Source organism: Bombyx mandarina, chromosome 08 (assembly GCF_030267445.1).
Source record: "Bombyx mandarina strain Sakado chromosome 08, ASM3026744v2".
NCBI classification, from domain to species: Eukaryota; Metazoa; Arthropoda; class Insecta; order Lepidoptera; family Bombycidae; genus Bombyx; species Bombyx mandarina.
This window is the reverse complement of record NC_143215.1, coordinates 6,801,459-6,823,880: the sequence shown is the minus strand read 5'-3', so window position 1 is coordinate 6,823,880 and position 22,422 is coordinate 6,801,459. Positions and strand designations below refer to the sequence as shown.

Sequence of the window (22,422 nt, the reverse complement as noted above, 5' to 3'; positions counted from 1 at the left end):
TTTTGATAAATAAATAAAGTTATGAATTATTTGTTTTCCAAATAGTTACTCTGAATGGCTGATTAGAAGTAAGGCGCTGACTTTGAGTAGTGAATGTTTGTGAAAATAATCCGAAAAAATTTAAACTTAAAAATACACAGTAAATTGTAGAATTTAAATATTTATTGTTCATTAAGTCTAACATAAGATACAAAAATATTTTAAAATAACATAGATTCGAAATGTAACCGTATATTTTGAGAATTACAGCAACATGTTTGTATATTCGGTTGTAATTAAAATCGTAGTTACTTTTTGATGCTTTTTGCTTGTTAACATTTCTGTTATTAACTTAACAAATAAATAAATACAAGTTAGCCATAAAATGATGAATTCATAATGGCTTCAAAATTTTCCAGAATTAAAATAACTAACATTAGCATAGTGTTGATTTGGTCTGTTATTAAAAACTTGCATTTACTTCAAAATAACTTAAATCTATAGTTTAAACCATCACTGCGTACTGTGTGGATTAAATACTTTTGGAACTGGAAAATACCATGAAGATAATGTTATAGCACAATCTCCAAAATAGCGTAGTGTTGCTGTTTTAATCTCCTGTCTTCACATTTATACTGCTTTTTAGGCAATGGCTTAGCTCATTAACGCTCCATTGTCCCATTCTGATATTTACTCAGCAGCAGCCATTGCACGTGCCTGCGCTCTTACTCGCTTGTCATACTCTAGCCGATTTTGACTGTAACAATAAAATTTTATTTAATATTGAGGCATACAAGTTTTGTACGTCACAGTAATTAAATATTAGTATCACAATATGTGGATAGTTTTGTGATATATTTTCAGTAATATAACAAATACATATATTAGAAAAAAAAAACAATTTTTACAAAATTAAATATTATAAAACATAACTGTTCTTTAAATGCAATACGGGTATTGAAAATGTTGATGTTCAACTTACCAATAAATTGTGTAGGCTTCAGCTTGCGCTGGATCTTTTACGTTAGGCTCATTGAGAAGATCTTGAATACCCAACAAAATTTGCTTTATTGTGATTGCTGGACGCCAATCTTTTTCTTCATCAAGCAGTGACAGGCACACCGTACCTGATGGATACACATTGGGGTGGAACAGTGGTGGTTCAAATTTGCATTTTGGAGGACTTGATGGATAATCATCTTTGAAGATCATACGTAGTTTATACAGCCCACCTTCCCATGGAGTCTAAAAAGAAAAACAGGTTATAGTTTTAGAACTTCTACTACCGTAATTTACTGTGCTTAAACTCAATAACTTTAAAACTGCATCAATAAGAAACAAGAAGTTTTCACGATATAGAAATACTAACCCCCTTTTTACCAGGTATCGCACATTCCCAAGTCATTAAATTCAATGAACCATCTGGATTCTTCATAGGCCTCGCGACAAAACCCTGAAATAGATGAATAGCTTATTTATTTACGAAAACATAAATCAATGTGTTTTCAACAAACAAAAACTTACAAAGGGATGGTCCTTACGCCAAGCTTTCCGTTCTTCAGCTAAACGTGCACTTGCTATCCCTGACATTTTCTACAAAAATAACTCGATTTATGAGCCGAGCTTCAATCAAGGGCTATTCTTAATGTTGGGCGATAGATTTTACTTATAATCGAGCTAAAACTAGAACGAAACTACAATAAAAATAAATGAAAAAGCGCGAAATAGCGTCCCTTAATTTCAGAGCGGTCGACAAAATTGTAGTATAGACTACAGATAAAAAATGAAAATAATCGATTCATGTTTTTTTCTTTTCTGCTGTAGGAAGTTAATAGTGTTGCTGTTGACATTTAATATTAATTTAATTTTAGCAGTAAAAACGGGTCTTAATTACGACGATAGCCGAAATTCAGTCTAATTAAATGTTTCAAAAAAATTACACAAATATTTATGATCTGTTTTTAAAATGCAATTAATAAAATCGGTGTGAATTTTATCTCTTTTATCTTTTTTTGCAAATGAAGATACCACAATTAAAATTACTTTTGCGACTTAGGAATGACTCCGTGTTAACGAAAATTGCAAGACCAAAATAGGTATTGGCGAAATGGCTAAGGAAGCCGGACACAATGTAATGCGCCTTCCACCCTACAATTGTCAATGCAATGCCATAGAATCTATTTGGGCGCAAATTAAAGGTAAGGATTTAAATAAATGTATTTAATAATTTATTTTTACCAATTTTAATATTTTATCTGTTGCTATATTAACACGTAAACCTTTATTTTAGGTTGCGGCTCGTAAAAATATCGGCCCACTTAGGGCCGGATTTAGACTCCGCTCCTGGGCAAAAAATCCGCCCCAATACTGGAATTTTACCAAAACTTATAGTTTATAATTATTTTTTTCAAAATTAAATAATTAATTTATTGCAGAAACTCTAACATATGTTATATATTCCAAAAACATAAATAAATATTTGTTTTTTTTCTAACAATTATAAATTTTGCACTAAGGGTGCCTCATAAATATTAAATGAAAAAAAAATTAATTTTTTTTAATTCCAGAAAATGGACAAATCGATTATTATTTTAAATGTTCAAGGAAATAAATTGACTAAATCATTTTGATTATGAATTTTTACCTAAAGTGCCAAATAATGGATGAATTGAATTTGTTGTATTATCAATTAAACAGAAAATGATTAATTAATAGAATTAATTTCAAAAATTTTACTTCCAAAATTTTGCCGCCCTAAAAAATTGCCGCCCTGGGCACTTGCCCCGACTACGCGACTGCCCCTAGTGTAAATCCACCACTGAGCCCACCATTTACTGCAAACAAAATGCTGTCATTGTTGCAAAAAGCTTGTGATAGTGCTACTGCCGCGAATTAGGAAGGTTAGGTTTTACGAAAAAAAAAATATTTTTTCGCTGATTGGAACAGAGACACACATATCGATACCGTCCTATATAACCAAATTATAATAAATACCTTGTGTTTTTATCGCCTGAATCCCACTCCCGACTAGGTATCCTTCTGTCGAGGGTGACATTCCGCCCCCACTTATAGACGGTACGCGACCGTGCCACCTTCACACTAGGACGCCTCTACTCGATGATATGCAGGCGAAGTAAAATGTCCCTTAGAAATAAGGTGACACTCTACAAAACTTGCATACGCCCCGTCATGCAAGTGTAGTGTTCGCTCACGCGGCCCGCACTCGCTTAAAATCATTCCAAGTTATTCAATCCCGTTTTTGCGGGATAGCCGTCGGAGCCCCGTGGTTCGTCAGGAACGTCGACCTCCATGACGACCTGGACTTAGAGTCCATCAATAAGTATTTGCAGTCGGCGTCGATGCGCCACTTCGATAAGGCGGCACGACACGAGAACCCTCTCATCGTGGCCGCCGGTAACTACAGCAGTCGACGTCGCCCCAAACACGTCATTTCGGATTTTCCCGATCCACTAACGGTGCTTTTAGGTACCTCAAGCACCGGTCACCGTTCTCGTCGAACCCGTCGCTTGCGACGAAGGGCTCGACGAGTAAATTAAACCTTAGATTAGCCCACTGAGTTTCTCGCCGGATCTTCTCAGTGGGTCGCGTTTCCGATCCGGCGGTAGATTTAGGCTCTTGCTAGGGTTCGTGTTAGCAACGTCATCAGGCTTGAGCCCCATGAGATCACCTACTAGTTAAGGCGAGGCTGAAATAGAATCTCAAGGCTATCAGCTTAGGTAGGATAAAAAAAAAAACGCCTGTATAGAAATATCGATTTCGGCTATTGATGATGAATAAGTTCCATCTTGATAAAAATATCATGTAATATTATCTAACTAAATTTAAAAAACAAAGTTTTATTATTGGATGCTAATCCTTTTTCTGTCAATACGATTTTAATTTGTTCGTTAAAGTAATCGAAGATCAATATCGTCGAGTATCGAATAAAGCGTTATTTACTAGTATTTGATATCTGTTAAATGGGACTTCGTATTTGGAACTCCAAGGACCTACATACCTAGACTTTTTAGCTGGAACGCGAGGACTGAAGTTGTGTGATTTGTTTTATTTGGTCTATTTAGTGTTTCTTCGGGTTTAAATGTGTAAAACGGTGGTTTATTAACTTTTTAATATCTGTGAAAGTGCACAAATATGGGGAAATAGAACAAAGTCGCTGGATGTAACTTCTCGGGATCCTCCAAAAAGTCCACTGAAAAAATCTCAACAAATGACCACCATTTTACTGAGATTACATTTCATTTAATTTCATCCCAGTTGATTAATGTCTCAAATTAATCATCTTCATTTCATTTCATTCACTCCATATTAACATTTTTCATAAAAATAAGAATTTCAATTAAAATACGACATGACTTAAAGGTCTTAGTTACCAGGTCATAAAACCCCTTAAAAAAACATACATACCTAGCACCTAGCACTTGATTGATAAACCTTGAAATGCAAATAAAAGTAGACTTTCAACTTTAAATTTTAGTAAATAATTAATAATGGCTGATGAAGATGACCCTAAAGAGTATCGATGGGAAACTGGTTATGAAAAAACTTGGTTAGAAAATTAATAGTTGTATTGTTATTATGTTTATTTATTTACGTTTATTTGTTTGTAAATACACAAGGCTAACCTTTCAAAGCGAACTTCCATTTTATTAAAAATCAAATATAGAAACAGTTAACGTTAATGAATCAATTTAAATTATTTTTTTACCTTTTCCTGAAAGACTCGTTAATGTCTTTCATGCATACTATTTAATAGAACATACTATTGTCTGTATTGTTGAATGTGGCTGGAATCTGCAAAATCTTAGCAGTGCAGGACTGGTCGTTTTGGCGGGTCTTAGCCTATATCTAGCAGTCGCCGTCTGCGGGCTGATGATAGATAGATACTGTAATGTGGTAACAGGCAAATGCGATTGCAAAGTAGTCTATTATTATTAATTTTTTTTTATTGCTTAGATGGGTGGACAAGCTCACAGCCCATCTGATGTTAAGTTTTTTTATTTTTTTTTATTGCTTGGATGGGTGGACGAGCTCACAGCCCACCTGGTGTTAAGTGGTTACTGGAGCCCATAGACATCTACAATGTAAATGCGCCACCCACCTTGAGACATAAGTTCTAAGGTTTCAGGTATAGTTAGGCTGCCCCACCCTTCAAACCGAAACGCATTACTGCTTCACGGCAGAAATAAGCAGGGTGGTGGTACCTCCCCGCTCGGACTCTCAAGAGGTCCTACCACCAGTAATAACAGTTGTACAGAGAGCCTATTTTTTTATTTTGCTAAACTACAGATAAACTAAATAAAACCTGTTCAGATATTAACAAACACGACGAGCGATCATCTTGGGCCACCATTACAAATTCAATGAGGCCTACACACAGCAAATTACTAGAAATCTTTAACATTAACCTTACGATTTCACCATATTCTAAAAAATAATTAATATATGTTATAAAAATATAGTGTAATTACAAGTTTGTTTTTGAAAATTCTTCATAAACTTTAATGTACTCTGATTACTCTTTAGTTTTACAGTTTTTAACATATATGTTATGTGTCTATTGAATCATATATTAAATAATTATGTGTAGGGAGGCTATTAAAGAAGATGAAGATGGATTGGTTGAAAGCCTGGTGGCTGAATTTGCCCAGAAAGCAGCACGTAAAGCAGCTGCTCCTCGTAAAGGTCCAGTCAGACTTGGCATGATGAGGCATTTACTTTTAGCCATAGATTGTTCTGAGGCTATGAGCTCCCAAGATTTGAAACCTTCACGGTTTCTGTGCACATTGAAGGTAAAGAAATATCTTTTGCCTTCATAAACTGCTAGAGGCTGTACAGTATGTTATCAAGTAGTTTAAAGTTTATTAGATATACCTGGTGTCTTTGTATTGTAACTACCATTTGAGTAGAAGCATAAAGGTCGAAAGTTGACATCCAGATATTATGGCCAACACTTCATATCCAGTGGCCATTGGCTAACTCTATAGCTTGATTAATTGTATTCAGTTCATTTCAACAGAGATGAATGTCTCCATTCTTTTTTGCAATACGGACAACTGGAGTAGTTTACTCAGAAAGGTTACAAAGCAGTCCTTCAGTGTTTAACCAATTGATTTTGTTTTCTGTCGTATTTCTATATCTATATAACTATAATTACTTGTATACCATCTATGCTTTTGTTTTGTCAACTGGCTGATTTTTTTTTGCATTCAATTTGTAAATACTATAATAATATTTAACAGTGTTTGAACTTCATCATGGGCATAGTTAATATTCTTTGCAGATAGACAGCATAGGCCATGATATAACAGCTCCATGGTCACAAATGTTTGTGAGATGTAGGGTGTGCCCCCATCAACGAGAAGAAATCATGTTCTAATGAAGCTATTAATACAATTTAATTTAATAAGTTTAACCTGTGTATATTTCTAGTTGCTCGAGAAATTTGTTGAAGAGTTTTTTGACCAGAATCCGCTCAGTCAGCTTGGTTTAATAGCAATGAAGAATAAGAGAGCTGAGAAAATAACTGACCTATCTGGAAATGTCCGGAAACATATTAAAGCCATACAAGGGCAAGTATTTTTTTAAATTATTGTTGTATTTATTAATTTTAATATATTACTTTTATTAACTTGACATAGTTTTATAGAAAAATGATAGAAAAATCAATTAAATATAGTAATGTCATAAAAACAAAAGCTTTTAGTTATTTGAAAAAATAAAACAAAAAGTTCTCTAAACAGTTTATCCAACACTCCGCTGACTGGAGAGCCATCATTACAAAATACGCTAGAGCTGGCTGGGCGAATCCTAAGGCCTCTGCCTGGACACGCGTCAAGAGAATTACTAGTGCTTTTCGCATCCCTTACAACTTGTGATCCAAGTGATATAAACACTACCATAGAAGTAAGACAGTTTTAATTATTGAAATGCCTTATTTTACTTTTGTTGATCACCACAGATTTGTTAAAATAGAAATCTGTAAAGATATTTAACATGGTTCCACGACACTCCATAAAGCTCAGTTTTTGTTTAACTGTAACAAGCTCTTTGCATTGCTGATGTCCACTGGTGACCTGCGCCATTGACGATCAATTGAGACATAGAATTCTCCACTTTATATGGCAAGTAATACTAATAATGTTGTGTTAGCATTTTAAATCCAAAAAATGGTATTTCAATGAAAGTTTTGTAGTTTCAATAACCTAAAATAAACTATACTGTGAGATAATATTTATTTATTAGATTAGATATTTAATTATTTTTATCTTCTTGTAGACACTAAAAACAGATGGAATTAGATGTTCTGTTATTGGTCTAGCTGCTGAAGTGCGGATTTGCAAAAAAATGTGTCAAGACACTAATGGAGATTATGGTGTAAGCTATTCTCTATTGATAATAATATCGCAGTTTCGCTTTTGTATGTAAGCATTGTTATTAAAAATAGCTCATTTAAGACTGCTTTTACTTTTTAACTAGCCGCTAAGGACTCTTTTTCTGTTCCACTATTTGATATAAAATGTTATAGTTACGGAATTCGTTATTGATGCTTGTGATAGAATATGATTTGTAGAAATTATCACGCAAGAAAAAAAGTCCTCCATGCTACTTTACTCTTTCTCTTTATTTCTTTCTGTGAGAATGCGGATGTTGTTCTGTGTACGTGCATGTGGAGGTGCGTTTATCGAGATTCCAGTAGAAGAGTATTATGCGAGACCGATTGAATAACCTCAATATTTTATTTACCATTTTTCTAAAATAATTATGTATGTACCTAATATAAAAAAAAAAATATTTTTTCTTAAAATAATAAATGTATACTTTTGTTAATAAGTATTTATTTATTTTATTTATACTTATTGTACACAAAAAAGAAAATACAATAAAAACAGATTTAAAAGAATGTCTAAATACTATGTACCTACAAAGGCGAGCTTAACTCATTCATGAGTTTTCTTCCAGCAAACCATTAGCAGAGAGAAATACGATGTATAAGAGGGGAAAAGTGTACAATATAAAAGGTATTAAAGCATGACTGTTAAACTCAGGTTTAAAAAAAAAGTACATACATAGTTCTTTTATTTACTTCTTTAATTTTTTTTTGTTTGTTAGAAAGGTAATTTTGCTAACATAAAACGCTGTATGTTTTTTAGGTGGTATTAGACGATTGTCACTACCAGTCACTGCTACTAGAGTACACGTCGCCGCCGCCCCGCGCCCGCTCGTTAGACGCGGGTCTTGTGAAGATGGGCTTCCCGCATTCAACGCCGCTCGAGGAACAAGCCGACCCAGGGGCTAATGTCGATCCACCTATTACTGTTTGTATGTGGTGAGTTTCGTGTCTTGCTTAAATTAAAACTTGTAAACAATGAACAAAACGCTTAGCGAAAACCTAAACTTTCATGAAATGCGTTTGTCTGTAGTATTATAATTTTTTTTTGTTGCCTAAATGTGTGGATGAGCTCACAGCCTACCTGGTGTTAAGTGGTTACCGGAGCCCATAGACATTTACAACGTAAATGCCGCCCCCCACCTTGAGATATGAGTTTTAAGGTCTCAGTATAGTTAAAACGGCTGCCCCACCCTTCAAACCGAAACGCATTATTGCTTCACGGCAGAAATAGGCGGGATGGTAGTACCTACCCGTTCGGACCCACAAGAGGTCATACCATCAGTAATTACGCAAATTATAATTTTGCGGGTTTGATTTTTATTACACGATGTTATTCCTTCACGTTTTGAAGTGAAACTTCTAATGCGACTTCCAACAAGTTTGCGTTAAACTTTTAACGCTACCATGGAATAGAAAGAGACAGAGCGAGAGTGAATCCGTGGCACTCGAACGCTTACGCGTTGTATACCTGCTACAGCCAGGGCGTTAGCAACGAGTAACGTCCAATATTTTAATGAAGTATTTAAAAAAAAAAACCTATATACGTATATCTATTTCTATCTGTAATTTAAAAAATATGTAATATAAATGTTCAAGATGTCGCATCTCTTATATACAGCTTTCCTTATTACAAGAGCAATCTGATTTAAGGATGAAAAATGAAGAAAACCACAATACTACAAATCGAAAAAGAAGTTTCACTTCATTCATGTGCACCAAGTTGCACGCGCATCGATTTTATTTTTTTTAAACTCTTATTATTGTTCAGTCATTTGGAGGAAGGCGAAGGTATAGGCGGCGAGGGTCACCTGTGTCCGCAGTGCCGCTCCAAGTATTGTTCGTTGCCAGCTCAGTGTCGCACCTGCGGCCTGACACTCGCATCAGCACCACATCTTGCAAGGTACATCTGTCAAACGACCCCTGACTTCAAACGATATTTGTTTTTACGAGATAAGGTCTTATATTGCTGTAGATGAGCACAGAAGATTATGGGCCTGCCCAGTCACCGGTAAATTAACCCTCAGACACAGCCCACTGAATTTCTCGCCGGATCTTCTCAGTGGGTCGCGTTTCCGATCCGGTGGTAGATTCTGCGAATCACTGTTCTTGCTAAGGCCAGTGTTAGCAATACTTCCGGTTTGAGCTCCGTGATCTCACCTACACGTCAGGGTGAAGCTGAAATAGTCTCTCAAGGCCTTCAGCATAGGTAGAAAAAAAATGGCCTTAAAATAAATGGTTGACCTATAGTTTCTCCCCCTATATTTCCCTTACCGGGTGGTTTGAACACCGATATACTGACCGGAGGACATCCAAGTATATTCTAGCTTTGAATTTGAAAATGCTCTGCAGCAGATTTACGTAAAAAATTTATAATTTTTTGCAGGTTTAATTTTATTCGTGTTTGTAATTGTAAATCGATTTTCATAATTTCTAATCTTATTGTAGATCATACCATCACCTGTTTCCAGTGGAACCTTATGAAGAATTAGATAATGATGGCCAGGCGCAGTATTGTTTTGGATGCTTACGAACCTTCACTGATATTGACAAGAAGGTACGTTACGTGTCTCATATTTTCTATCTGCCTGTACTGTAAATAGTCTGCATGTTTGGTTTTAACGTAATTGTACAATTTCTAAAATAAATTTTTCATACCGAGCATTCATTAACGACGAAAACTTGCATGTGTGTGTAGAAGTTATTCTATGAGCAATAGAGTCGATTTTTGAATATATAAATTTTTGTTTGTAGATACATCGTTGTCCCCGATGTAAAGAGTACTACTGCTGGGAGTGCGAGGGCGCGGTGACGGCCACGCTGCACGTGTGTCCCGGCTGCGCCACCAGACCTCATTTGTACCAGCGGCTACCAAGCACGACCTCATCGTAATAAATGAATTAATAAATGAATAAATGAATGAACACTTGTTGTATTATTTTTCGTGCAATTATATAATAACCATCGCAAAGGGACTTTTTTGAAGTGAAACTTCTTTAGGCGCGTTGAGAGTAGAATTTAACTCGCGACAGATTCGTTACGCTTAGAGAGAAAAGATACAATTTAGGACGAGTGAGACTGAGAAAATAGAGAAACCGTCTCGCGAACCACTCGACCCTGGAGAGGGAAATGACAAAGCGAGCTAGGTCGTTTCTCTTATACACAGCATTCTCTTATACAAGAGAAATTTTATTTAAGGATGAAAAATGAAGAACAATAGTACGCAGAAGTTTCACTTCTTTCACACCGCACCTCTTTTTTTTGCGATTGATTACGCGTATTGTGCGGAAATGTGTAATCGCATATCGGGAGGAGATCGCGTTGGTCAAATTCACGGAATAGATAAATAAGGTTGGAATGGTAATGTAGGCGGGGCAAGCGTGCCACTGTTATGATCGAACAAACATAACTCGACCGATTCTTTCATTCACCGCGTTTAGTGCGCTTCGGAATATTTGGGCGAACAGATCTCCGCTTTATAGTGCCGTGTTGTGCAATTATAACTTGTAAAACAAAAAATCAGACCTCAAGTATAGAGCGAGGAGGTATATCTTTCGATCGGTAAGTCGAAATTACCATTTAATTACAATATTATTTGTCTAAAACATAAAAATATACTGAGCATTATGAAATTCCAAACATTAACAATATTATTGCAGCAAGTTATAAATAGCATACATTGCGCGATGTGTACTCGCCCAATGACCGCAATGACCAAGTCAGCTTCCAATGTACTACATGCATTGCGTTCTCTACACTTCAATCTTTGAAATTTCGGCCTTTGCCCTGATTGGCCGTGGTGCACGGCGCTAGTTTGTCGATAGTGAGGTGACCATGTGGTGAAATAAAATCATCGACAGAATTCTCGACTATATTTACATTTGACATGGATATTTTTTGCATTATTTTATATTTAATTAATGATACCTAGTATATTCTTAGTGAGACGTATTTTGAGTAAAATAAATATGTATTATTATTATTGAATTATTATCATTGAATTAAAGTGAAGGTATAATATAAAGGGAAATGTAGACCTCTCATTTACGGGTATTTACTATATTGTCTAAGACGTATTAAAATCTAAATAAAATGCCATTTGACTTATGCAGTAAATAAAAAATTTTAGGTTTCCTAAAGAACCTAACGCCAGGGAACAATGGATTGACGTGACAGGTAGAGGAAACTGGAGACAAAGACGAGTACTATTTGCTCTAAACATTTTACTGAAAATGATTTTACCATAAAAAAAATCAGAATACACTTAGTTCTGAAAAATTCATTCGCAATTAATAGCAAGCGCCAACTGCTTAACAAATACGTTTTATTCCAGCGACAGTGACTATTTGTAATTAATAAAAGTAAAATAGTTTTTTTTTTTCAATATTTATTTCATGTTTCATTTTCTCCATTCATTCATCAGATAATTTATCGATAAAGAATATCGATTTTACCAAGCACTAGCGTGTATGAACATTTTTATTGCCTTTTTGCGTGTGTGAGTGTGTATGCCTACGGGTGTTTTGTGCTAGTTTGCGAACGAATACCTGTCCTGAGATTTATGTTGGGTGTTTTTGTTGTGTGCGAAATACTTGTAATCACAGTGTGTGTATGTGTAGAAATTAAAATAGTGGGGATGAAGCGGCGACACTGGTTCTAATACAAAATTAGAGCAAAGGCCTTTCCAACCTTATTTATCTATTCCGTGGTCAAATTAATATCAAGTTAATTATCAACTCATTCACCGGTGCGTCGTTCAATCGGCGTTTGTTTCGCATGAAACGAGCTCAATAAACGCTAACAATTGAATATTATTTGGTAAGAAAAATAGAGGAAAGTGGTGGAAGACTAAGAAGACAAGTGTCAACAGTTCGTTCCCTTCGCCTTAGAATAATTCATATTAAACTAATATTATGAACGTCAAAGTGTGTTTGTCGTCTCATGATCGTATCACGTCCAAACGAAGCAACGGATTGTCATAAAAGGATAGTTTTAGATCAGCAGTGACATTAGCCAATTTTTGTCCTGAAAAAAACGTCATTCCCACGGGAAACTGTTTTATTTTCTTTAGAAAAATGACGTGACACTAGAAAAAAAAAACGCTTTTCCTTGACATCGCGAAGCTGCGAGTAAAACCTTGTGATCTTTATTTATTTACTACTGGAGTCTATAGACATCTACAACGTAAATGCGCCACCCACTTTGAAATATAAGTTCTAAGATCTCAGTATAGTTACAACGGCTGCCCCACCCTTCAAACCGAAACGCATTACTGCTGCACGGCAGAAAAAGTCAGGGTGGTGGTACGTACCCGCACGGACTCACAAGAGGTCCTACCACCAGTAAATTGTTGTGATATTTGTTTGTATTAGCAATGGTCTTTACATTTCGCCATGTTGTCCAAAATTTGAACTATGTTCAGTGAAAGTCCGAGCTGATCTATTTTTGTAGCGCTCGATGTATATGGCACAACTGATAGCGTGTAGCTTATTTCGGCTCGTGGACATTGGCAGTATAAGAGGCTCAGTCATTCCGCTATCTACCCCTGCATAATCTTAATCTACGTTACACCTCTTGTGCCGGCGCATCCATAATTCCCGGAAAACTAACTAATCTCTCACTACTATACTTGCCATAGAATACATGTGCCAAGACAATATGGGAGCTTCTTGTCTCCTAGTATTTCCGAGCTGAGCAGGCCTAACAGACTAAATGAGAGATTTCAAATTTTTATAATAATTTAACGCCAACATCAGTCAGAGCTGGCCGCGACAAAGAGCCAACAGTAAGGGGCACTGACGCAAAATAATAGTACCATTTTACGATAAGTTTTACGTCGCTAGATTTAAGTGGGTTGATATCATACTTTAGTCCTTAACCTTTGATTGATAAGATAACTAAACATTAGTTCATATTGAATGTTATCGTAGACATAAACACGGATAGTAATTTTATTGTGATATGTATTTTAATTTTGACACCATGTATCTGTTGTTGATAATTTCTATAAATAGAAAATTATATAAATCAAAATTCGATGGAGGTAAATTTCACGTAAGTTGTGAAAATAAAAAATATGCATGGTAAATTTAATACTTTTATTCAAATCTTTGTAACATTCGAATAACTTGTGTCATAGAAGATTCATTGTCAATAATACTACTTACAGTATAAAGTTGTGCTTCGGTACATAATACAGTAGGACAACGTTACTGATTTAATCACAGATACACGTCTTTAAATGCCTTTACATACAAAATTATATATTTTACTATATTTTTGGTGTTACACACGTATAAGTTTATCAACATATTTTTTGCATTTACATGTAAAATCGTAGATATCACAAAATATATAGTTAATATATCATGGACATAATATATAATGATGTAAGATCATAATCTTATTTCTATGAATGTAAACGTTTTATGTTCCATCATTTATGTGCGTTATGCAATATAAGTTTCGCTGATAAGTTATCTCAAGCTTTATATGCAAATGTATATACCAACACACAAATATCTAAAAATGTATACTTTGCTATTCCCCAATAATGTTCTAGGTATTTCTTTTGTCACAGATTTGCTGATAAGCTCACTTATCGAGTGTAAATTTTTCCTGGACTTTTAAATTTTGTTTGTCAACTTATTTTTAGGTCAAATAGGGTGATAAGGTCACGCCTTGTATAAAGCGCATAGAGATCATAATCTGAATTCCGCTGTTCACCTTGAGACTAGAGACACAAGGTCGAAATCGTTATTGCATAGGATTCATTTAACAATTCCTTTGCAGAAATAGGACTGTGGTTCTGGCCCTAGTGGCCTTTCAACATGCCCTACAACTGAAAATTACGCAAATCAGCTTGCAGTTTTAATTTCACTAAACCATGTATTTCATAATACACTCGATACGTATTTACGTCAAAATATTAATTAATTTAATTAACAAGGCACATTGTAGAATACAAGATATCGTCTTTTCGCATTAAAAGTGCACTATTTCCAAAAATATTCGAAATTGAATTAATATGCGGAATCATTTGGTATCACCAGTATTTTTCTTATAAATACTGTCTGTCAATAGAGCGTAGTTTAGTTTTTTTTTAGTTTACCTATGTTTTGACTACTATTCCCAAAATTAATACATAATTTTATCTTACTTTAAAAGACATAATGTAACTGGTAAAAAATAAAAAAATAAATGTTGCAAAGATGATTAATATTAAAAATATCACATTTTAAACCTTTCAAACACTCTCCTGTAAAATTAGTAAGTTTTGAGATTATTAAACAGTTTTAATGCGAGAAGACCATATAATATTCTTTGAGGTCACGGCGGCAAATAAAAATATGCCACGATTTATATATTTATGTAAGTTAATGACATATCACTGCGGTTATGTTTATCACAACAAATATATATTTTTAAGTACCTACAATAATATGCCAAATAACATATTTCAATCACAGTTTATTTAACTAATAAACAATGGCTCAGACGTTTTGACTACCGGTTGTTTTTTTACGAGACAGCCACAATATATTCGGCTTTTGATAATACTGTTCTATTTGTAAAAGAGATTTCCCTTTCGTCTCTGGTAATAAAAGGAAAAGTAGAATTGTGGCAAGAGCAGCGGAAATACCGAAGAAACCAAAGACAGCCGCTATTCCTATATTCTTCATCATCGCAGGGTAAAGTTTGGTAAAACCAAAAAGGAATGAATTAAAGAAACAGAAAATATAGCCTCCGCAGAGCCCACGGACTTTGGTGGGCAGTAATTCGCCTATCATAAGCCCCGGTAGTACAAAGAATCCTAACGTATTGAAGCCAACGTATGCGAGGATCAGGACTGGCGGCGCGATGCCTGTACCGGGGCCTTGCGCGAGCAGGGCGGCCAACGCCAGAGTACAGACAGAAGTTCCAATGCCAGAAATCATGACGAGTGTCCGACGAGTGAGCCGCAGTAACAAGATGCAAGCGAGGATCGTCACTGCTAACCTTACTAAAGCGCTTGCGTTGGCTGCCATCTAAAACAGAAATATTTTTAATACGTTTTAATTAGCTTCAGACGTATGTACGTTAGTATGTAACGGAATCTTTGAACATGATTTTGACAATCTTCAAAACGTTCAATATTTAAAAAAATTAAAAAATTGAACGCTTTTTACGATAAAATTATTTTTTCTTAGACTATTTTTAATTCAAATTTATTTTCTATTTTTCAGTTGGATTTTCTATAAAAGCGTATTTTGTTTGGATTTTCTATAAAAGCGATTTTGTTAGTTTTTTTAAACTATTATTTGTTTAAAGTTTAGTTTGAAGATTTTAGCAACCAGAAGGTTGTTTGAATTATCGCTAATCCTATTCTCATGGATTTTTGCACCTCAGAGAGACTTCAGCTCTCCTTGTGTTATTGGCTTCGTCTTCTTTCCTTCTTTCCTTTCTTTCTCCTTTCCCAAATACCAGCTTCTTCCATTTGACTCCATATAGAGGGCCGTTCGGATTGTCGATAATCCCATTCTCTCGGATCGTTTGGGACCCCTGGGTCTGCGGAGGGACTTCGGTTCCCTCTGTATTTTGTACCGTATGTTCCATGGGGAGTGCTTTGAGGAATTGTTCGAGATGATACCGGCATCTCGTTTTTACCATCGCACCGCCCGCCACCGGAGTAGAGTTCATCCATACTACCTGGAGCCACTGCGGTCATCCACAGTGCGTTTCCAGAGATCTTTTTTGCCACGTACCATCCGGCTATGGAATGAGCTCCCCTCCACGGTGTTTCCCGAGCGCTATGACATGTCCTTCTTCAAACGAGGCTTGTGGAGAGTATTAAGCGGTAGGCAGCGGCTTGGCTCTGCCCCTGGCATTGCTGAAGTCCATGGGCGACGGTAACCACTCACCATCAGGTGGGCCGTATGCCCGTCTGCTTACAAAGGCTATAAAAAAAAGTCTTTACTGAACGATATGAGCGCTATATTCTTCTTCCAATGATGTTTGATAAGTTTTACTCGGGTTGATTATGATGACGAGGTAGGTATGCTCATTTGCTTATCAATTAAACACAAAAAGAGACGGAATATAAGGCTATAACGGAAGTAACGAAAATATAACTATTATCTACCTATTCAATTGGACTAAACCTGGTGGTTTTAGTTGTATTGCAATGGTAATGAAGCATTGCCAATATTTAGTTAACCACATAATAGCTTTATTAACATTTACCATTTATTTGAACATTATAGGTAGTTGTTGTATTTCCTTATAAATAATATTATTCATCCATAAAGCAATAATTGTTTCTAATTAGCATACAAAATTGATTGACTAATTGTTTTTTTTTTTTTTTTTAATTGACTAATTGATAGACTAATATTGATATTAGTATGGTGTCAGATGAGGAGGCTGCGTTTACATCTACAATACTGTAAATTGTGAGCACCGATAAAAATCTTCATGTGATGTACCTACCTGAACTACACAGTATTTAGAAAACTTAAAAAAAGTCATGATTTCAGGTTTCAAGCCTGTGAGTTTTTTATATTTTTTTGTCTTATATGAGATGAATTTATTGTATAGAATGTGTGACAAACAATTATTTTTTAAGTATATTTATAATTTAGAAGTGCATCTCAATTGAGGAAAAATAACTACACTAGAATTTAAAACTGCGTCTAAAGATGATTATACTACGGAAAAACGTATCCACAAACAAGTTATTAAACGAGCTGGAATTGAAAATGTTAATTATTTCGTGAAAATCAGGTGATTGTCATAAAATTTACTTAAAACTTGTCTAGAGCCAGTTCCTCTGCTGACATTTTATTGCATACATAATATTACAGAGTAGAATAATTGAGACTAATACCTACTTCTCTGCTTCAATTATTATTTAAAAGGTCAATTACTATATTTTTTCAAACCGAAACGCTTTACTGCTTCACGGCAGAAACAGGCAGGGCGGTGCTGCCTACCCGTGCCGATTCACAATAGATCCTACCACCAGTAAAACTATTACAATACTACTACTTACTACTACAATACCTAATATTTTTTTCTGTGATTACTTCGGAATTTTTTTGTTTATATCCAAAATAAACGGATGACTTAATGGCCCACCTTAAGACATTAGTTGTTAGTTGATGACTTCGTTGAAATAGGCAATAATTGTGTATTGAAGTACCTATAAAGTTGCCGTTTAGTACACTGAAAGTTGGCCATTTTAGAATCCATGCACCCATGCCGACCCATGATATCGACGCATCTCTGCCAGCGTAAGTAGTGGTAAGTTTTCAATGTCCTTTTTGAAGAGGTCAGTTGTAACGCAGTGAATCTTCAAAGGTATTTTCTACCACCTGCCTCTAGGCTATAGAATATTTCCTGTCAAGAAGTTGTCCAAACTTGCGAAAAGGTAGAGAAGTCGGCGCAAGGTCTGATGCGTGCAACACTTCCAACCCTAGCTCTTGTAGCTGCCGTGAAGCAGTAATGCGTTTCGGCTTGAAGGGTGGGGCAGCCGTTGTAACTATACTGAGATCTTAGAACTTATATCTCAAGGTGGATGGCGTATTTACGTTGTAGATGTCTATGGGCTTCAGTAACCACTTAACACCAGGTGGGCTGTGAGCTCGTTCACCTATCTAAGCAATAAAAAAAAAGGAGACCATCTATTATGCCGTATGAGTCGTTACTCCGTACACATTATTAAAGTTTTGAGCAATTTGTGGAGCATTGCTACCACGAACTTGAATACCATGATTGCTCATATTTTTATCGTGTCCATATCCATACTAATATTATAAATGCGAAAGTAACTCTGTCTGTCTGTCTGTCTGTCTGTCTGTCTGTCTGTTCCTCTTTCACGCCTAAACGGCTGAACGGATTTTTATAAGACTTGGTTAATATAAAGATAGGATCCTAGGCACGGACACAGGCTACTTCTTACGGCGGGAAAATACCTCATTCCCGCGGAAATCTAGCGTGATCGTGTCAAGAAGCGAATGACGCCATAGCTACTGAAATGATTTTGATGTTTTTTTTTTAAATGAGTGTTACTAAGACTTAAAGTTAGTATTTGATCACTTTTCTAACTTAGAGGGTCGGTAGGCGCCATAATTTAGGGAATTTATTATAAAATTTTGATGCATCTGTCTTTATTTAACAGTTTTACTTGGATCGAAACTTAGCGACATACCATCACACTACTTAACTTATAGGGTAGGAAGGTACCAAAATTCAGACTACTTTTTACTTCGGGAAAATATCTCATTCCCACAGGAACCTATACACAGCTACCTATCTACAACATTAAAACTCTGTCTAGAATCACATTACGCCATAGCTATTGATCTGATTTGTATACGATTTTTTATTCAACTGACTGTTAAATTACATACAGATAAAATCTAATTACCTACACCACAGAATTAATATAGTACTACATAACTAGCTACGCTTTAAACTTGAGGAGGTAATTAGATAGACATTTATACGAACTTTATGCTCAGTAATCAATCATAGTGATAAGTTAATACTCATTTTAGACAAAGAAACGGATAGGTAATCAGTTCATCACCGAAATTATAACACCTACACTTAGTTTGTTTACTATTCAACGAGGGAAAATAATTCAATATAACGCAAACCTTCAAATCATACGTCGTCGTAGTGCATAGTTGTTTAGGTTCAATACGTTATTGATTGATTTAGATATTTAGGTTATAAGTAAAAAGGTTTGCTTTATCGAAGTTTTTATAAAAAATTGTCTTACGTTGTAGTTTTTAAAACTACCGATTTTAAAAATCTTTAATTATTGTTTTATTGTTTTCGATATGCCACGCAAACGTAAATCCAATCTAAGCCGTAATTCTAGCAGAGCTCGAACTGCAAAAGTTGCTAGAAGCCAAGAATCTGAAGAGCAGACTCAGACGCGTCAGATGTTAGATTCTCAGCGTCATGCGACTCAAAGAGCTTCTGAGACCTATACGCAGACTCAAGCCCGTAGGACCTTAGATGCTGAGCGCCACGCATCTCAAAGGACCTCTGAGACGTTTACACAGACTCAAGCCCGTCAGGCCCTAGATGCTGAACGCCACGCATCTCAAAGAGCCTCTGAGACGTTTACGCAGACTGAGACCCGTCAGGCCCTGGATGCTGAACGCCACGCATCTCAAAGGGCCTCTGAAACCTATACGCAGACTCAAGCCCGACAAACCTTAGATGCTGAGCGCCACGCATTTCAAAGGGCCTCTGAGACGTTTACGCAGATTCAGGCCCGTCAGACCCTGGATGCTGAACGCCACGCATCTCAAAGAGCTGCTGAGACAGTGGAACAGACTCGGACACGTCGAGTTTTAGATGCCGAACGTCACGCGCAATTGATTGCGGCAGAGACTGACGAAGATTCACAAAGACGACGTCTTTTAAATGCTGAACGGCAGGCAGAAAGAAGACGTACGTTTTCAATGAGTACGTGGGAGGCATTTAATGGTGCCGCTTTTTAGTATGACCCTTTGATCGACTATGTTAATCACCGATTGGTTATCATTGGGAGAATGGATAAAAAATGCAGATATTGTGAAGCACTGAAATGGAAAGAAGAAACTCCAGGTATGTGCTGTTCTGGTGGAAAGGTTAAAATTCCATTACTTGGCGAGCCAGAGGAACCTCTTAAATCTTTACTTTTATACGACAGTAACGAATCGCGCCGGTTTTTAAGCAGGATTAGAAAGTATAATTCTTGCTTTCAGATGACGTCATTTGGTGTAGATAAGGAGGTCGTAATGCCTGGATTTTCACCTACTTTTACCATCCAAGGACAGGTGTATCACAGGATTGGTTCCTTACTTCCCGCAAATAATGAACAACCAAAGTTTTTGCAACTTTATTTCATGGGCGATGAAAAAAACGAAGCTGATCGCAGGTGTCAAAATATACAAGGAATCGAAAGGGATACTGTTTTAAAAATCCAGAGAATGTTGCATGAACATAATCGCCTTATCAATACTTTCAAAACAGCACTAGAAAGAATGCCGGGAGAGGATTATAGGTTGGTGATGCACCCCGATCGCACACCAAGTGGGGAACATGAAAGGCGGTATAATGCACCGTTAATAAATGAAGTCGCAGCCTTGGTTACAGGCGAACAGTTTGCTTTCCGTGATATAGTTTTACAGGCCCGAGATGACACATTAACCAGGGTGCCTGATACTCATAAATTTTATGATGCGTTGCAATATCCGATCATATTTAGTAAGGGACAAGAGGGGTACCACTTTCAAGTTCCTCAAATTAATCCTGTAACAGGTCTTCCCTTGCATAACAAAAAGGTTTCATGCATGGATTTTTATGCCTACAGCATGATGATACGAGAAAACAACTTTAACATTGTACAAAGATGCAAGCAACTGGCCAATTAGTTTTACGTTGACATGTACGTTAAAGTTGAAAGCGAGAGGTTACGGTACATATCATTAAATCAAACTAAACTAAGAGCAGAGAATTACATCCATCTTCAAGACGCTGTGGCAAATGACGCTAATTTAAATCCAAATAACTTAGGTCGTATGGTCATTTTACCATCTTCATTTGTAAATAGCCCGCGGTACTTACACGAATATACTCAGGACGCGTTTGTTTATGTGCGTACACATGGTCGCCCTGACTTATTCGTCACCTTTACTTGCAACCCAGCCTGGCCCGAAATAGTCAATCAGTTGATGCCGGGGCAAAGCGCAATAGATAGACATGATGTAGTCGCAAGAGTTTTTAGACTAAAAGTTAAAAAACTAATGGATGTGATTAATAAAGGCCGAGTGTTCAGAGAAGCGCGCTGCTTTATGTACTCTGTCGAATGGCAGAAACGTGGACTGCCACATGTCCATATATTATTGTGGTTAAAAGATAAGTTACGACCCGATCAAATAGATAACATAATCAGCGCTGAAATACCGGATCCTAACATTGACAAGACTCTCCATGACATTATTGTAAAAAATATGATTCACGGTCCATGCGGACCCGAAAATCCACAGTGCCACTGCATGAAAGACGGAAAATGCACAAAAAAAATTCCTCGCAAGTTAGTGAAAGAGACCGTTCACAACGACCACGGATACCCGCAGTATCGTAGAAGAGCGCCAGCAGACGGAGGTCGAACAGCAACCGTGAAGCTCCGAAATGGTAGATACGTTACGGTTGATAATAGTTGGGTAGTAGTAGGTTGTTTAACGCCCACATAAATGTTGAGGCATGCAGTTCAGTACGCGCCATCAAATATATTTGCAAATATATAAACAAGGGTAGTGATCAAGCTATTTTCAATTTTAGAAATACTGATCTTGCGAATCCCGTAGATGAGGTACAAACTTATCAGTCTGGTCGGTATGTCAGCAGCAACGAAGCCGTGTGGCGTCTGTTAGCATTTCCGTTGCACGAAAGGCATCCCACCGTGACACATCTCAGCGTGCATTTAGAAAATGGTGAACGCGTTTATTTTAATGAACACAATTTCCACGAACGAATAACTACTCCGCCAAAAACCACACTCACTGCTTTTTTTGATATTTGTAACAGAGATGAGTTTGCAAAAACTCTTCTTTATGTCGAGGTGCCGAGGTATTATACTTGGGATGCAAGTAGGAAAACTTGGAAACGCCGCATTCAAGGTACTTCAGTTCACGATTGGCCTGGCGTCAAATCTGGAGATGCTTTAGGACGAGTTTATACAGTTCATGTTAGTAACATGGAATGTTTTTGTCTACGCATGCTTTTACACCATGTGCGCGGACCTACCTCTTTTAATGATCTAAAAAAATACAACACACAAGATTATCCTACATTTCGAGAGGCATGTGAGGCAAGAGGATTACTGGAGAATGACAACCATTGGGATGTGACACTGGAAGAAGCTGCTCAATGTAGATCAGCAGGCAAGATGAGAGAGCTATTTGCTGTATTAGTAGCGACATGTGGTCTTTCAAATCCTCAACAATTGTGGGATAAATACAAAAATGATATGACCGACGATATATTGCACAGAT

The 22,422-nt window shown here is 36.4% G+C and overlaps 3 protein-coding genes across 4 annotated transcripts in view; 1 reads left to right on the top strand and 2 right to left on the bottom strand.

Moving 5' to 3' along the window:
* Positions 1-144: 144 nt before the first annotated feature.
* Positions 145-2,114, bottom strand: lwr (ubiquitin conjugating enzyme lesswright). Its single transcript, XM_028187026.2, has 4 exons — positions 1,504-2,114; positions 1,349-1,432; positions 962-1,224; positions 145-736 (listed from the first exon to the last, which is right to left on the bottom strand). The coding sequence occupies exons 1-4, from the start codon at positions 1,567-1,569 to the stop codon at positions 670-672; spliced, it is 480 nt and encodes a 159-aa protein (XP_028042827.1). The 5' UTR covers positions 1,570-2,114; the 3' UTR covers positions 145-669.
* A 2,267-nt stretch (positions 2,115-4,381) lies between these two features.
* Ssl1 (general transcription factor IIH subunit 2 Ssl1) lies at positions 4,382-10,311 on the top strand. Of its 2 annotated transcripts, XM_028187029.2 has the most exons (9): positions 4,382-4,546; positions 5,588-5,789; positions 6,430-6,569; positions 6,741-6,903; positions 7,276-7,374; positions 8,151-8,326; positions 9,159-9,290; positions 9,836-9,944; positions 10,142-10,311. In XM_028187029.2, exons 1-9 carry the CDS (start codon positions 4,488-4,490, stop codon positions 10,277-10,279), a joined length of 1,218 nt encoding a protein of 405 aa, XP_028042830.1. In that variant the 5' UTR covers positions 4,382-4,487; the 3' UTR covers positions 10,280-10,311. The 2 variants fall into 2 exon arrangements, with proteins under 2 accessions (XP_028042830.1, XP_089585242.1); XM_089729116.1 differs by lacking the exon at positions 7,276-7,374.
* Positions 10,312-13,471: 3,160 nt separating this feature from the next.
* LOC114252549 (facilitated trehalose transporter Tret1) overlaps positions 13,472-22,422 on the bottom strand; it is a 40,117-nt gene continuing 31,166 nt past the window's right edge. The window contains exon 7 of the mRNA XM_028187070.2: positions 13,472-15,414. Within this exon, the coding sequence (XP_028042871.2) occupies positions 14,881-15,414 (534 nt within the window). The 3' untranslated portion in view covers positions 13,472-14,880. The remainder of the gene's footprint in view (positions 15,415-22,422) is intronic.